Genomic DNA, 17,592 nt, shown 5'->3' with positions numbered 1-17,592 from the left:
TATATAACACATTAGCATATTTCCATACATAGCTAGGCCTGTGTATAATCTTTATTGGTGCTGTCAAATGAATTATCGTGTTCAAAAAAAGTTTGTACATATGGATGTATTAAATAAATGTTTATTACATGCTGCCTTTTCTTCCGTTTTTCAGGCAGTTTCTTAAACCTTAAAATCCTTTTTATGAGCTAAAGCATTTCGAAGTCTATAAAAGCTGTTCGACATTTCTCATTTTGACTAATTTAAACAATTATAAACAACATAAAACAGAAACATTTTGATGTTCTGATAGCGATTCCTATGTAGAGGAATCACTTCCTGCCCTGCATCTGAATTTCGTGCGTCATCAATAATGTCATGTGAAAACAACCTATACAGTACCATTCATAACTAAAAAAAAATGTATTGTATTTTCTTTTGTTTATAGGACACATTAAATAGTCCAAGAGTGAAAGTAAAGACATTTTATAATGCGTCTACATGTGTATACTATATTTTAGTGTTAGAAGGATCATGGGTCCCACTTTATATTAAGTGTCCTTAACTACTATGTAATTGCATCAAAAAAAGAAATACATTGTACTTACTGTGTTTATGATGTATTTGAGAACACTTGTGGTGCTTTTGAGTTGGGATAGAGGTTGGGTTATGAACAGGTTTGGTGGTATGGGTAGGTTTAAGGGTGGGTTAAGGTGTAAGGCATGGTCAACAGTGTATTTACAAATGTAATTACAAAAGTTAATTACAGATGTAATTACATAATTGTATTAAATCAAGCATAAGTACACAGTAAATACATGAGCTTACACAATAAGTACTTTGTAACAAACTATTAATTCCTGTGTAAGTACATAGTAGTTAAGGCCACTTAATATAAAGTGGGACCGGATCATGTATCACTGACGGTTGGAGTAATAATGCTGATACTTCTGTTTTAAATAACAATAATGAAAAAATATTGGGACTACACCCAATGTGAACACTATTATTTTAAATTGTAAGAATATTTCACAACTTTGCAACATATTTGATCAAATAAATGCAGTTGTGGTAAGCAGAACAGGCTTCTTTTATTCCTTCATCAAGTGAAGAACCATGTATTGTAACATCATTTAGATTGATCACAATGTAATTGTACTTTTATTATGTGATAAAAGTCTAATAATTACCTTATTAACACTCCAGAGGATTTCTGTACTGTAACAATTTTGCTTAAGCAACTTTTCTTTACTCATTCCAAACTTTTGACCAGTGGTGTAGTTGTGGTTCATTTGTTTTCATATAATGATTATATTCCTCCATCAGTCCACCATGGTGGTTCTTCAGGCCCTGTCTGAGTATCTAGTGAAGAGGCCTCCTCCGTCAGACCTCAATTTGTTGGTTCAGCTCAGCGTTCCTGGTCGGAGTGATGTTCGCTGGACCTTCAATCCCAACTTGGCTTATGTGGCCCGTTCTTCACGAGTGAGTTTATGGATGTTCCATCTTTTGAACTCCTTTTTGAAGACAAAGACAAGTTTGGTATGAAATATGACACACTTTTAATGTCTTCCAGGTCCCTCTTGATCAGGAATTCTCAGTGGCGGCTTCTGGGAACGGCAAGGGTGTTTTGGAGGTGCTAAATGTCAATGTTTACCAAGAATATCTTGAACTAGAATATAAAAATCGAGATATAATTCATCGTTTATGTGTAATAGGTAGTGACGGTTTACCATCAGCTTCCTGATGTGTATGAGAACAGCACATGCAACGGCTTTCAGCTGGACGTCTCTATCGCTGAGACTAATGGTGAGTTGACAAAAGTTTGCAGTGTTTTCCCCCATACCGAGATGTACAGTGCAGGATTTATGAACTGTTGATTCTTTTAGAAATAATGTAACTTTCACAGTATTTTAATAAAGGGATTTCTCCCTCCTCTGACATCATGGGGTGAAAACTTTAGTTGTAGTGGCCTCACGATGACACTATACCCATGGTTTCAGAAATTCTTCACCCTGGAATGAGTTTTTTGTTAGAAATGTTTGGTTTTAGTCACCTGATACTTCTTTTTTTCCAACTGGATTGACTGTGGGTTTGACAATACTTGTGTTTATGTGATCGTTCTGCCATGTAGCTTTATGAAAAGTCTACTGGATAGATTTCACCAATACTCTATTGTCCATTTTTAGAAAAAACCTCATCGGATGTAGAAAAGTCCTTCAGACTCAATGTCAATGTGAGGTAAGCACTTCTAAACGGGTTGACAGCTTTTTAAATCAAGTTAGCATTGTGTGGTTCCTATATTTTTCCAATTTTCACCTACACAGGGCTCTGGAAGAACGGCAAGTGAGGATGGTTATTCTGGACATCGGCCTGCCTACAGGCTTTGAACCTGAAAACTCTGATTTAGAGTTGGTAAGACCAAACTCGTGTGACATTACATTAGTGACAGCAGCTAATTCTGCATTGTATACAGAACCTTGACAGCCTTTTAGGTGCAGCTCACCTCTAAGTTTGGCCAAATTTAGCATCAGACCATGTATAATAAAGAAGGCAATCCTATAATGCATTGTGACAAGCTACTTTTAAAATAGTGGACATCAAGAAAAAGGTCATTGCTGATTATAAATACTGTGACATATGTTTAATTAATGGTATTTGGTATAAATGTGAGCCCAGCATTATAGACGTGAACATCTGCCATGACTTTTTCAGCTTACAAATTCAGTGGATCGCTACATCAACAACTTCCAAGTGGTGGACAACCTGAGCGACAGAGGATCCCTCATAATTCACCTGTTCAAGGTAACCTAACAAGAACTTTTGACTTAGATGTCTTGTTAATATGCTGTAAATGAATGCATGATTGAATATCTGTCTTTGTGTGATGTCCCGCACAGGTGTCCAACAAAGAGGCAGAAATCATCTCATTCAGACTCAATCAGAGGTTTAAAGTGGGGCTCCTTCAGCCTTCCACAGTCAAAGTTTACCAGTACTACAACAAAGGTTCATACTTTAATATGCTTTATATGTTTACTAAGTGGTACTGCTCAGTGCTTCATTTGTAAATGGATCATTTCTGGAACAAAATTAGGAAATTAAAGTTATCATGACCGACATCTGCCACACAATTTCAGTGTTCCTAGAACATGACGTTACTGAGTAACAGCGGGGAAAAAAGCATAAAATTTCTGAACAATCTTTAATTATTTTGTGCAATATAACGGTATGGGTTAACCCTGAAAAAGCAAACAAACATGTAGCTACAGACATAAACTGTATAAACATCACTCTTCAGTTTACTAACACCACTGACATTCAGTTCACTTCACTATTATGTGCCAGGAGAATATGACTTACTCTGTGACTTGAGATCCCTTTGCTTCTGTCTCCCGCTATCCTGATCCAGCGGCGCAGTTTCATCTTCTCAAGATTTCTTTTAATCAGGCTCATTATCAGATTTACTCGTGGTTTAAAAAAATAATACATGCTTGACTGCCTCTGGCATTTTGAAAACACAAATGTTATTTATGTAGCCCACTATGCCATGCGCATGAATCAATAATCACTAACCAATGAGAATGATCGTAAACATAAGAAAGCTGATTGGTCGAAAGTGACTACCTTTATGTATGTGCGCGCACACACAATCCACACAGCTTTGCTCGCTGTTTTTCATTCGAATCGTTTACATTCTCTCTCTCTCACACACACATGCTGAAATTCACCAAGCAAAAGTTAATGCCGGATCCATTAAAATAAACATCAGAACACAAAACATGAATATCTGACATTTCCTGGAACAGGATCCGGCTCAAATTAATCACTGGTACCGCTAATATAAACTCTAAAGTATTAGATTCTTTCTAATGGTTAAGTCTTGGCTGAAATATCTTTTTTTTTTTGCATTTATTATTTTGATGCTAACTAAAGGCTTGACTGTGACTTTATATGATTTATTGCAGATAAAAGCTGTAGCAGGTTCTACTCTCCTCCTGAAGACAAACAGCAGCTGGATCAGATCTGTGAAGGCGACGTGTGCCGCTGCTCGCAGGGTCAGTCTCTTTGTGTTTTCAGTTTAACGTCTCACTTTTATCCAGAAACATTATAAATTCTTCCTTTGCAGGTGACTGTTGTGTAATGAAGGAAGACTTCGCATTTTTTGGTAAAGAGCAGAGGAATGCCGCTGTATGCAACGGATTACATCATGGTGAATATTTCTTCAGAGTAAATTACTGTTGTTTATTATTCCTGTCAATGAACAACTTTTCTTCAGCCTACAGAGTCAAGCTGATCAGCATCAGCCAGAGTCACTATTACCAGTATGAGATGGAGATTGTGCAGGTTATTAAAGAAGGTATGTTTGTTTAGCACTTTATGGAGGTATGAAATTGACATTTGGCAGCAATTAATTATGTACTACTTATTTCCTTGTTATTCTGAACAATATATTGGAGAATAGGAAAGGTAGACATACCTTTTTTACAGTACTACCTGTAAATTGACATAAAATTACTCGAATGACTTCACAAGTAACTAAAAACTTCTCATTCTGGGAAATTGCCGAAAATATTTTTCAGGTATTTTTTTTAAAAAGGGCCCATTCACACATGATCTTTTCATGGCAATTTACCTGAAATCGTCCAGAAAGGTCTGTATTTGTGAATGGGAAAATAATGTGCTGTTTATGAGTTACACAACATTCGAGTGTCGCTCCAAAAATCATTTCCCTGTCACCCTCACACATTTTTATTCACAAACCAGTTACAATTGTCTTACATAGCCTTACTGTAAATTTTACATATCGTAGCTCTGAAATTTCTGGACTTTTATTCATGTATAATTATTATTTGTTCTTAAGTTTATTTTAGTATAACAAAAATATTTTTAAAAGGAACAGTCATATTTTATGATGAAAATCAACTTTTGGAAACTTTTTGGACAGAACTGTGTGAAGGTATAGTGTGTCCACAGTCAAATTGGTGTGATATAAGCACAATAATTAAAGTAGGATCCAGATCCCTCCCATTTTGAGGTTGATCGCAATGTGACGTAGGAGTGCTGTTTTCCCACTCACCCATATAATCATATCCATGTGACAGGATGTGCGCAAAGCAACTGGGATTAAAAGATCTGTTCAGCTCACTGTAATCATCTGCACCTCAAGAACGAGTTTAAAACCTTTTTTAAAATGTGCATGTTTGTAATAAAGAAAAGAGAGTAAAATCGATGTACACAGCTGCATGTCAGTACAATTATAAAAGAAGACGCTTCAATCCTGGACATTAAATCAGGGTTATTTTGTTATTTTGTTATTTTTTAACACAACAGATATCCATACAGCAGTGGATATTAACGTATGTCTTGTCACATTTGCCGTGCAAAGCAGAACAAAGTTATGTGTGCACGAGTGTGTGAGTGTGTGAGTGTGTGAGTGTGTAAGTGTGTGTGTGTGTGTGTGTGTGTGTGTGCGCGCACATGCAAACTTTATAATGACATTATGTGTGACTCATTAATGCAGAAAGGCTTGAATTAACTCCACAACAAATACATCAAATAATCATTGGGAAAGTGCTCACTCTAGTAAGGGAAATCAGTTTCATACTTGTCTGTCACTGTGCTATTTATCTACCTGAAGGCTTCACACATGCTTCAGCGCAATACAAAGAGATCTCCACGGCTCTGACATGCACGTGTTTGGGGGGTGGGGGTTTAAATTTAATGGTAAATCATATTTTAAAGTGTTGAACTGTGTTTTCTTATGTAATACCCCACATTTTAAACTCTTTTTTAAAGAACTTTTGAAGCTCTTTAATGTACTAAAAACTTTATGGATATAACATACAGCATACATACAGGCTTTAGGCTGTTTTTCTTATTTCATATGTGCCCTGGTCTCATGTGTATATTGTGTTTTTAGGGACGGAGGAAGGTCTGAATGAGAAGGAGAGGAGGATGTTCCTCTCTCATGCAAGCTGCAGGACCAGACTTAATTTGAAAGAGGGTCAGGAGTATCTGGTCATTGGGCCGATCACTGATGTTTGGAATGCAGGGAGCACAGTGTCCAACAAGTAAGTAAAGTAATACCAATGATAACATATAAAGTTAAAGTCAAACCCCAACCCCACCCCCCCTGCAATATCATCATCAATTGTGGAAATAACCCATTGAAGGTTTTAAGAAAACGCACAATATGACATAAGTGAAGTCAACTTTCACCATTGACCGACTTGTTAAAAAAAACATTTTACAAGTAGCCTAACTTTTATTTGAAATCTTGAACCTTATTCTTGAGAGAAAAAAAAGACCAATGAAAAGGTCGAAAGCACCAAAAGCAACCTATTAAAGTTAATTTTAATACTAATTAGGCTGCATATAAAAATCCAAACAAAAAAAAGTTTTTAGGGGTAGCTTAAATTATGTGTCAGTGCTCTTTGTGTAAGGGATTCATCAGAATTAACATTAAAATCAGTCCAAGGCATTTAAAAAATATGGGAAAAATAATGAGAAGCCTTTATTGACATGGCTGTTCCTTAAAACTGCAGCTACATCAGGTTACCCTGATGAAGTCAAGTGTTATCAAAACGTTTAGACGCAGTTTTAAGAAATAGCCATGTTAATAAAGGTTTTTAAATATTTTTTCCACCTTTTTGTAGTGCCTTCGACAGATTTTTGCTGTTTATACTAATTAGGCTAATGTTGTTAGATAAATTTTCAAGAAAGGCTAGAAGAAAATCGTGAAGCTCTTTTTTTATATTTGTTTATTATAAATCTTTAGGAAATATTTTTGGTACATCAAAAATGGAGGATACAACAAGCTAATCCAGCTAAAAAAAGTGCTTAAAATGCCACTTATTGGAGTATTTAAACATCATAATTAAATAGAAAATGAGTTGAATAACTGCAAAAAAGTCCACATTTTGAGAAAAAAGAACCATCCCTTTCACCAGGCTGGCTACGGGCCTGATAATTATTATCATTTTACAATAATTATAAATAATTCATAATTATTTCAAAAAATTATTAATAACAAAAAAAATTTTTTTTTTCAAATATTTTCCAAATGATGTTTAACAGAGCAAGGAATCTTTCACAGTACTTCCGATAATATTTTTTCTTCTTTGTTTTATTTTCCCTAGGATAAAAAAGCGATTTTTATCATTTTTAAAACTATTTTAAGGTCAATATTATTAGCCCCCTTAAGCAATATTTTGTTTTGATTGTCTACAGAGCAAAGCATTGTTATACAGTGACTAATTACCCTACCATAATTAACCTAGTTAAGCCTTTAAATGTCACATTAAGCTGAATACTAGTATCTTGAAAAATATCTAGTAAAATAAAATATTAGAAAATAAAAAATAAAAAGAAATCAGTTATTAGAAATTAGTCAGTTAAACTATTATGCTTATAAATGCATTGAAAAAAAAAAATCTTATTTCTGTTAAACAGAAATTAGGAAACAAATATACAGGGGGGCTAATAATTTTGACTTCACCTATATATCTATTTGGGTTCATATTTGATCATTTGCTTGTGTTTGCTCTCAGGTATGTGTATACGCTTGGGAAAGAGACGTGGGTTGAGCGCTGGCCAGATGAGTCTGAATGTGGATCAACACTGCAGAAGAAATGTGACGAGCTGAAGAGCTTTGCAAAGAAACTGATTGAAGACGGCTGTCAGGCTTGAGACTAACTTTTTCTTATGTGTTATTTTGATTCTTAAAGTCCACGTGAAACAGTGCTGAGACGTTTATTTCAATAGGTTGATGTACTTACAACTAAAACAGAATATTGAGTAGGGGGCGGGGCTTTCTTTGCGCATCATTCCCTCATAGCAAACTAACGAGGCTATTAATATAAGCAAATGGTCCGTTTGGTTGAAGATTACCAAACCAGTTTTTTTTCAGTGTATTAACTTTATTGACCTTAAAGGTGCAGTAGTTAATTGTCTTCAGAAGCATTTTTTGTTGTGCTGGCTAAAAGTCTCTTCACAGTCCAATAGTAATGATTACAGTAAATGATCTAAATGTGTTTATATGTATTTTTATATTCTGAGTAAGGCATAAAACTAAAAAAATGTTCATCCAATTAAATATTGTCGGACCGACATCTCCCATAATTGCGATAAGTAGCTCAATCTGTCTGTCAGCAAATGCAGATTTGGGCTTGCCCGCCGGCATGAACGCTTGCATGTCTAGCTGGGCTTGCGCATGCACACAGTCACAGTCACGGCGAAATCTAATGCTAAATTGAAACTTTTTAAACTCCTGAATCATTCCTGGGTTATTTTTGCACGCTGGAGGAAGGACGACACCCTGGCTCAAGTATTACTCTTAGCGGGAAATGTTCTGTTTTAAAACTATTTAGTTTCATGCAGAGCTGATGTATAGTGTGTTGTGTATTTTCGGTTTGATAAGGGCCTTTTACAGCATCGATAATGTAGATTTATATTTAGTTTAACAACAAAACATCAGTAAATAGCGCTATTCTGCCTAGCCTGCTTGCTGAGCTGAATCTGCTTTTATATTCACATTGGGTCATTTCTGAACAATGACAGCTTGTGATGCGCTCCCTATATTCTTTACCATGCTAGTCTGAATATTCGCTCTGAAATTGCATGTAAGTGTGGCTTAATAAGTGAAATTCCTGCACGCAACCGGGCCAACCACTATGTACACTTCTAACTGGGGAATGACATGAACTAGTGGGTTGTCTGCTGTCGTTTCGTCGCGGTGGTCGCGTTCGCAATTTCAGGAGGCGTAGCTTTGAAACACAGTACCTCCCCTTCCATCCAAAGCTAATCTGCTAACCGATTAGCATTTTGGCAAATCACCTACTGCACCTTTAAGAATAACAATGTGAGCTAGCAAAATAAACACTGTAAATTTAGATTTTGCGCAGACTTTAATACAGTTCTTTCATTAAAAATATATTTTTGTCTGTGCTAAAAAACAACCTCAAAACAGTTCTTAACCCATTTCATGTTTGATCTAGTGATGGACAATACATCCACCATTTTTCCACAAGTTGCATTAGAGGGAAGACAAGATGTCGCTAGTGTGGGTTTTCACTGTGGAATAAACAATCTTCAGAAGTGTACTTTGTTAATAATTTTCAGAAAAGAAAGATCTAGTTTTCTTGCTGTTTCTTTCTTTTCTGCAGTTTGGATTTTAAAATAAAATCAGTTGTCTATTGTCTACACAACTCTTATTTGTTTTGGTTTTGTTTTCGTAATCAGACTCAGAAAAATTAATATCAAGTTTTGTACTTATTGTCCTAAATTTATTTGTAATCATCTTCCACATAGTTTTTAGTGTCAGGTCAATAAAGTGGATTTCTAGTTTAATCTGTACCAGAATGCTTGGCAAGAACAAACTATCACTATTTATATTACTAAAACAAGCTATTTTTAGTGTTTTCAACTAGCTTTTTGTTAGCAAGCTAAAAGTTTAGCATAATGCTAGCTGCCTAGAAATGTGTTTTAGATTAGCTACTTGTAAAAAAAAAAAGAACTTGTTTCTACATCTTAATGTAAAATGTAGCCATAACTTAAGTTAATTAAAATAGGAGAATGAACTAGTAAGACATAACCATGATTTAACAAACAAAAAACAAAACAAACAAAAAAAAAATTAAGTGGTCACAGTTAGAGTAGTTTGCCCAAGAAATGAAAAGTCTATCATCAACATTTTAGAGTTTCAGAGTTTGTTAAACAATGCCTGAAATGGCAATTTTTGTGTGTGCATGAAACGTAACTCGGGGGGCCACTTCTTCAAATGTTTATAGGTGGCGCTGTCGAGCCATATTGCCACACCTACTTCTGAAACCCTTATTAAACTAAAAAACTTTTTTACCACTTCAGCTGTGTGTGAAAAAATTTCAAGAGTTTTTCGAGAATGTTTAGACCCTCAAAATGTCCTCAAATAGGGGCATTATGATAATAATGATGATAATAATAATAATAATAATAATCAGAGCAATTTCAATAGGGCCTACACATCACCGATGCTCAGTCCCTAAAAAATCCTCAGGAGAGCTTATAATTCTGTCTATGAGGCTAGAGTAGTTTGCCCAAAAAATTAAAAGTCCATCATCATTTATTTACTATTGACTTGTCCCAAACCTTTGCTACTTTTGATGAAGATACTTAAAAAATTTAAAAAACTGTAATCATTATTGACTTCAATAGTATTTTGCCCTACTATGGATCATGTCAATTATTACCAGTTTCCAAAATTCTTCAAAATATCATCTTCTGATGTTAACAGAAATTATAATTTTGGATGATCTTTCCCGTTAAACTAATTAAAATTGCTTAAAAACAATTTAGTTCAACATGACTATAATTTAATGAAATTTAAATGAGTGAGTGATTTAGTACATTCAACTTATTTACAACGTAAATAAGCACAACAGTCACAATCTCAGTAAAACAAATCAATAAAGCATAACCACAAATATATAATATATAATAATATATAAATAATATATAAATATAAATAATATAAAAAAATGTATATATATATATATATATATATATATATATATATATATATATATATATATACACTCTCAGAAAAAAAGGTACAAAATTGTACCTTTTAGGGTACAAATGGCCCGTCACTGGGGTGGTACCCTTAAGGGTACAAATTTGTACCTCATTTTAAAGGTACAAAATTGTACCTTCTACATTTGTACCCTTTAAGGGACAATTTTGTACCCTAGACACTGAAGGTACAAAAATGTACCTTTTTTTATTATATAGTATTTTCAGGGTACTGACCCAGGCATTTTGATCCTTTGGTGACTGCACGCACAAATAAATAAATAAAATATTTTGGTTCACAGATGTCCATTTTTATTTACTAATGTAGAAATATTTCATTACAACTCACAACTGAATGTGTAAAGAAATAAAATTACACAGCAAGTATAAAGCAGACATGTAAAACAGTAAAAAGAACAATTTAGATAACAAATAAAAACTAAATAATCTACACTTAATACAAAGACCACAAGAATACTGTTTAAGATTTATAAACACATTACACAGGCTACATCAAGTACTGCACTTTATAAAGTCCAAAGTGTTTGTCTTTAGTCAGAATACTCAGTCATAATAAATAATTTGTCATCAACATTTTCTCTGAATTTCAGAATGAAGGCAAACTTTCTCTATAAATTGCTTCAACAGTGCAGAAAACCGAATACATCAGTAGCCTCTTCCTCAACATCAGTAGATTACTCCTCATCATCCTCAAGTGGAGTTGTAATTTGTTGTAACACAATATGTGTTTAGGCTTTTGATAAACATGACATGTAAAGCACTCATATCTGGAAAATGTTCTTTGATAGTCATTAGGAGCACAAATTATTTAAAAATTTGCTTTATGCATGAATGATAGCAGTGTGCTGGATTAACTTGATGATTGTGATTATCCCCAGAGCATGTAGAGAAACAAAAAACAAGGTTGATCACTCTGGTAACTGGAGTAGATCGAGGCTTGTCACTGTCCACCGTTCATTCAAAACATTCCACTGCAGAAACATCAAGGTGTTCTTCTAATAAGATGGATATGTCAAAAATGTATATTCGTCCACATCATTAGCCCGGCCAATCGAAATTCCATCAACTCTGAAAACTGCCGTGACTCGTCTTGTTAACACAGTTGTCCAGTCGGTGGCCTCCTCCTGTACTTGAACTGTTGGATGTGGTGAAGATGATTCACTGTAAATGACAAAGCAATAATTACATTAATATCAGTCACTCTATCACTGATGAAGAGAAAATCAACATGCATAGAAAGTGAAATAATTAATATTCACTGATTAAAAAAAAAAAGTATCACAGATTAAAAGACTAATATAAATTTCATTCATTCATTCAATTTCTTTTCGGCTTAGTCCCTTTATTAATCTGGGGTTGCACACAGTGGAATGAACCACCAACTTATCCAGCATGTTTTATGCAGCAGATGCCCTTCCGGCTGCAACCCAGTATTACGAAACATCCAGACACATTTATTCACACACACATTTATACACTACAGACAAATAAGCTTACCAAATTCAGCTATAGCGCATGTCTTTATACTTGTGGGGAAACCGGAGCACTTGGAGGAAACCCTCACGAACACTGGAAGAATATGCAAACTCCTCACACAAATGCCAACTGACCCAGCCGAGGCTCGAACCAGCGACCTTCTTGCTGTAAGGTGACAGCACTACCCACTGCGTCATCCTAATATAAAGAATATCAAGCATTATAAAATGCATTTATTACAGCATATACTAAACAAAAAACAACATACGCACCCGAGCACAACGAAATGTTGAAGTGTCTCGCTTAACAAGGCTGGCAACATGAGAAGTGCTGCTGTAAAATCAATTCCTGGAACATAAGATGTGGCATACAAACAAATATGAAGGAGTCCATCCAAAGCTAGAATTTAATAATATTATTCAAGTGGAGAAAGTTTAGAAAGAGTACCTTAGAGTCAGGTCCATAGCATTCTTCAGTTGATCTCTCATCTTTCGATGAAAACCTAGAAAATAATTTTAAACATGTGGGTGTACATTTATTGTTGTTTGTAAGTAAAAACCTACAAATTTTAAACAGTATGTAAGCCATTAAAACCATGGTATAGATAATGAGACATACTTACATCTTGTAACTGAGCCATGCTTTCATATGACATGCCTTCATTGCTCTGATGCTGTTAGCCTGCATTATGTTGTTCAATCTTGTCCTGAAAGACAATTGGAAACTTCAAAAACTTCTGAAAAGCAATAAGATAAAGCAATAACTATTTATTTATTTTGAGATGTTAATAAAATAGGTAAAATAGCTCAAGGTACCAGTTTCAGAACAGATGAGACAAATTATTACACTAAAGAACAAAGTATAACTTAAAACGTCGATTTATACAACGTGGTATGTTAATAATTCTACATTAACATAAGTATAACGTTAAACGATAGTAAAGCACCAACAATTCTGGATATGAGAGTTTGTGGACACTCCTCAACATTAATGTAACTTAGACACTGAAACAAAGATATGTAGCATACACACGCCACGTTTGTAACGTGTTTGTAACTTATATAACCGTCTAAAATTACATTTCAGCGGTCAACCGTGGCTAGAAAATTGCCTCAAAATATAAAACATTATCGATAATTACAAATTTCCAGTATTAATAACAAAAGGTTTTATATCAAGGTATATGAAGACTTTAGTCGCGCGAGCTCCGGGCCACACCGCACATTACTCACGGCCTGATTCCGATGCACGGATACGGCAGCGTCGGCTCGCTTCTGCCGCCGCAACTGGCCCGAGTGTATTTTGTTAATTGGGTTGCGATTATATTCCGCCGTGGCAACACTTATTAATAAAGCAGTAACGTAACGTAAGATATAAGGCGGGAATACGTAACGTAGGCAATAAAGGGAACTTTTACACCGAGAAAACTAAAAGCAAATAGTACTCACCGTCTATAACGTTATATCCCTCGGTGACTTCGATATCACATTGTAGTAACTTCTTTAATAAGCTGCAGAAATCTTAGCAAACTCCATCCTACAGGCCAACATACACCAGGCAGTCCGGAGCACTTAAAGAGCCCATATTATACATGAAATAGGGTCATATCTTGGTTGTAAGGGTCTCCAACAACAGTCTAATATGCATGCAAGGTCAAAAAACACTTTCATGGTCTTATAATCTGCATTTATTTTTACCTAATTATCCCAGCGACTCCTGTATGAATCGTTCAGTGATTCATTTGTTCCCAAACCCCTCCTTAGCGCGAAGCTAATCTGCGCTGATTGGACCGATGACTGTCTGTCGCGATTGGTCGACTGCCTTCAGTCAGAGAGTGAAATGGCCAATAGCTAATCAGCAATTTAAAAAGTAATCACAGTTCATACACGCTAGATAGTGTAGGCGTGGATTTTAGCTGCCACACACACACAAACACCTCCGGACGAGAACGCTCCCGCTTCCGCCCGCACCCGCCAGGTTTTAGCCTTAGAACCCGCCCCGTATTCTGCCCGCCGCGCCCGATCCCGCTAAAGAGCGGGGGAGAACAAAACCGAAAATCTGTATAAACACACACACAGCACCAAGCATAAAGCTCTCGCTCGCTCGCTCTCTCTCTCTCTCTCTCTCTCTCTCATACGCGCGCGTGCGCACTAACACACAAGCACCAAGCAGACACATCTTTCTCTTTCTCAGGCAGCCCGCTCCCGTCCCAAATCAAACCCGTTACCGACCGCTCCGGCGATTTATTCGGAAATGTATTCCCGCGCCGCAGAAATCTAGCGCGGGGACAGCCGCGGGTATGCACACCTCTAACGTTACCACGGAGCTCCATAAACAAAGCAGCACGCGTCGCGTTTTTAACGTGACTTTGCACGCGATAAGAGAATATAGCCAGTTAACCTGATACAGTACACTCGGTTACAAGTAACAAATCACAACTAAATACATTTGCAAGCTAGAGTCAACGAGGCAACAACTTTAACCGCACGTACTTACACTTGAGAAATGGAAGAAACCCATCCTGACGTCCATCAGTTACTCTTTACTGATCCTTCCTTTAACAAACTCAGATGAAGTATTCTTTGTAGCATGTAGCTTCCAGAAGTTTCCAGTAGTTTCCAACTGCTTGGCTATAATGCTGAGGTTTCATCTTTGGGTAGAGACTCAATATATCCATCTGCAATGTGACTTCAATCGACCGGCATGTTTGTGTGCGTGTGTTTGTGGGTGTGTGTGTGTGTGTGTGTCTGGGTTACTGCGTCAGAGGGCGGGGCCTCAGGTTTGAAATCTCCCGGGTTTGCGCGTGCACGTGAAAAACTTTGTTTCGTTCGTACGTCATGGCGAAACACCTAATGAGTCGGTATCAAGGCGACTCGTTTGAAGCACTATGAATCGACTCTTTTATAGATGAATCAACAGTTTTAAACACTGTATTCTTACAGATTTAAGCCTTAGCTGGATACTTCACTTCACTTAGAGCTGTGTTACACACTACATGGAGGGGAATTTTCAAAAACCCATAATATGGGCTCTTTAAAGCGGGGGAAAGCCGAGACCCGAGAGTCAGACAAAATCAACAGAACACAGCTTCACATGTAAAAATGACACTGAAAATATATCTTTAATACATTCTTACCTGAAAAGTGTGGACTCCAAAATAGACTTTTCTTTGAAAAGCGTGCGAAGTTCTGTGTAAACAGCCAGCATACTCTACCGACCGCCTCAGTAACAAACACTACTATAACGTCTCAACAAGCCAAATTCTTAAAGAGACAGCAACATCACCACCTGTATGAAGATGCTGTCACTGCATGGTTCTTACTTCTTATTCTACATCACATATACTATAGGGTCTTAAACAGTAAGCAAAGACCAGTATTTACGTTTTTAATGATTAAAATTACATTCAATTATAAATTTAATTATTAACATTTTTGAGAAAAAATGTAATTTAAATACATGAAAAAAAATTTAATTATTAAAATATTTAATTCAATTTATTTATTTATATTTTTTAATGATGTATTTTAGTATTAATGTTTAGTATTAATACATTTAAATTAGTGTTATATAGTGTCTTGATCTTATCATGAGCTGAGGGTACAATTTTGTTCCTATAGGGAAACAAAATATATAATTGTACCTTTAAAGGTGCCAAATTGGTCCTTTACGGTACAATTTTGTATCCAAATGTGCTATAAAAGGTACAAAAATGTACCTTTCAAACCTAAATCTGGACATTTGTACCTTTATAGCCCATTTGGGTACAAAATTGTACCCTAAAGACCAATTTGGGACCTTTAAAGGTACAATTTTATATTTTGTTCCCTCTAGGAACAAAATTGTACCCTCATTGTACCTTGTTTTCTGAGAGTGTATATATATATATATATATATATATATATATATATATATATATATATATATATATATATATATATATATATATATATATATATATATATATATATATGTATATTGATTTGTTTTACTGAGATTGTGACTGTTGTTTTTATTTACGTCCCCCATATTACATAGTATCACAATAATGACAATCACAATAATGACAATAATGTTTTATATTTAAAATTTACTAGTTATACTTCTATTATTATTTATCAGTTGAATTATTAGCCCTCTCTTTCCCTCCCAAATATTTTCCCATATAATTTTTAACAGAGTAAGGAATCTTTCACAGTATGTCTGATAATATTTTTTCTTCTGGAGAAAGTCTTTATCTGTTTTATTTCGGTTGGAATAAAAGCAGTTTTAAATTTTTTTATGGTCAATATTATTATCCCCCTTAAAATTGTTGCTAGAAACCTTTAGTATACGTATGGTAATCAGAAAGCTTCTCCACAAACAAGTAGAGGGAGAAAATCACAAGACATTGTCTCAGAAAATTAATTTCAGAAACTTCATTTTGCATGATATTGCCATCAAATTCAAAGCAAATACTCAGGAGATGTGTAGCTTTTGACCTTTTACTTTTCTGTATTGCTTCAGGACTAATTTCAAATATTTGTTCATGAAATAATAAAATGTCTAGTGCAGTAAGTTAAACTCTTGAAACATTCGGCATTCAAGTCATATTTTTTTCTAGGATATTACATTAATGTTTTTCTGTGTAGCTTGCTGAAGTCAGGAACTGTTTACTATTTAAAATTAGCTAGGTTTAAATCCCAAAAAGCTTTGTTTTTCAATTGTCTACAGAACAAACCACTGTTATACAATTATTTCCCTAATTACCGTAACCTCCCTAATTATAGTTGAGCCTTTAAATTACACTTTATTATAATTTGTTATTATATTATTAATTACCTCTAGAACTATCAAGAGTGTCTGTGCTCAGCGTGTCACATCTTCAAACGCCATCTCGCATTCATTGCATGTCGGCAATCAAGTCATTTATTAAATAAGCAAAACATTGACGCAGCTTCTTCTACAACAGCAAATTCTGTTTTTACTGTTGATATTTGGTGTCAGTTAATCAGGAAGTGACGATTTTGTTCTCTTTGACTCGATAGATGGAAACGCTGCTTCATTCGCATGTCTTTTATGTGATATATCAGTTTTGGGCATAAAGTTTATTCACATTTTTGGATGGAAACATAGCTAATGACTCCAAATGCAGCTAAGGCTCTAAAGCAGTAGAGCTTTTATTATGCCACAGTTCACCATTTCCTGTTTTTCCACGTATGAGCAGGGCTGTTTTATCATACTAAATACATTTAAGGCAAGGCAAGGCAAGTTTATTTATATAGCACATTTCATACACAGTGGCAATTCAAAGTGCTTTACATAAACAAGAATAAAAAAGACAAGTGTAAGAAAATGAAAATTATAATGAAAAAAGTTAAATGAAATTATAAAAAATAGATAAAACAGATAAAAATGTGTTAAAATGTTATAAGATAATGAAAAAGAAAAGAAAAACATAATAGTGCAATCTGTCAGACATAGCACAGTGCTCATTCAGTAAAGGCACAGCTAAACAGATGTGTTTTCAGTCTTGATTTGAAAATGCCTAATGTTGGAGCACATCTGATCATTTCTGGATGCTGATTCCAG

At 35.1% G+C, this 17,592-nt stretch overlaps 1 protein-coding gene and 1 long non-coding RNA gene across 5 annotated transcripts in view; one reads left to right on the top strand and one right to left on the bottom strand.

Moving 5' to 3' along the window:
* Window positions 1-9,182, top strand: part of c3b.1 (complement C3b, tandem duplicate 1) — a 51,842-nt gene extending 42,660 nt beyond the window's left edge. For 2 of the 4 annotated variants that reach the window (NM_001100013.2, NM_001442341.1), the window contains 12 exon segments: window positions 1,306-1,461; window positions 1,553-1,612; window positions 1,695-1,785; window positions 2,166-2,217; window positions 2,304-2,391; window positions 2,692-2,781; window positions 2,877-2,982; window positions 3,942-4,031; window positions 4,103-4,186; window positions 4,253-4,333; window positions 5,897-6,047; window positions 7,527-9,182. In NM_001100013.2, coding sequence (NP_001093483.2) covers window positions 1,306-1,461; window positions 1,553-1,612; window positions 1,695-1,785; window positions 2,166-2,217; window positions 2,304-2,391; window positions 2,692-2,781; window positions 2,877-2,982; window positions 3,942-4,031; window positions 4,103-4,186; window positions 4,253-4,333; window positions 5,897-6,047; window positions 7,527-7,665 — 1,188 coding nt within the window. In that variant the 3' untranslated portion in view covers window positions 7,666-9,182. 4 annotated transcript variants of the gene reach the window in all.
* Window positions 9,183-10,817: 1,635 nt separating this feature from the next.
* Window positions 10,818-15,236, bottom strand: LOC147838535 (uncharacterized). The gene is made up of 7 exons (XR_015522133.1): window positions 15,158-15,236; window positions 13,470-13,591; window positions 12,644-12,727; window positions 12,469-12,523; window positions 12,294-12,369; window positions 12,043-12,219; window positions 10,818-11,706 (listed from the first exon to the last, which is right to left on the bottom strand). It is a non-coding gene; the product is annotated as an uncharacterized LOC147838535 (long non-coding RNA).
* Between the last annotated feature and the right edge of the window lie 2,356 nt (window positions 15,237-17,592).

Source organism: Danio rerio, chromosome 22 (assembly GCF_052040795.2).
Source record: "Danio rerio strain M-AB ecotype USA chromosome 22, GRCz13ab, whole genome shotgun sequence".
In the NCBI taxonomy this organism is placed as follows: Eukaryota; Metazoa; Chordata; class Actinopteri; order Cypriniformes; family Danionidae; genus Danio; species Danio rerio.
Note: the sequence above shows the minus strand (reverse complement) of the source record. Positions and strands in the feature narration are given on the sequence as shown.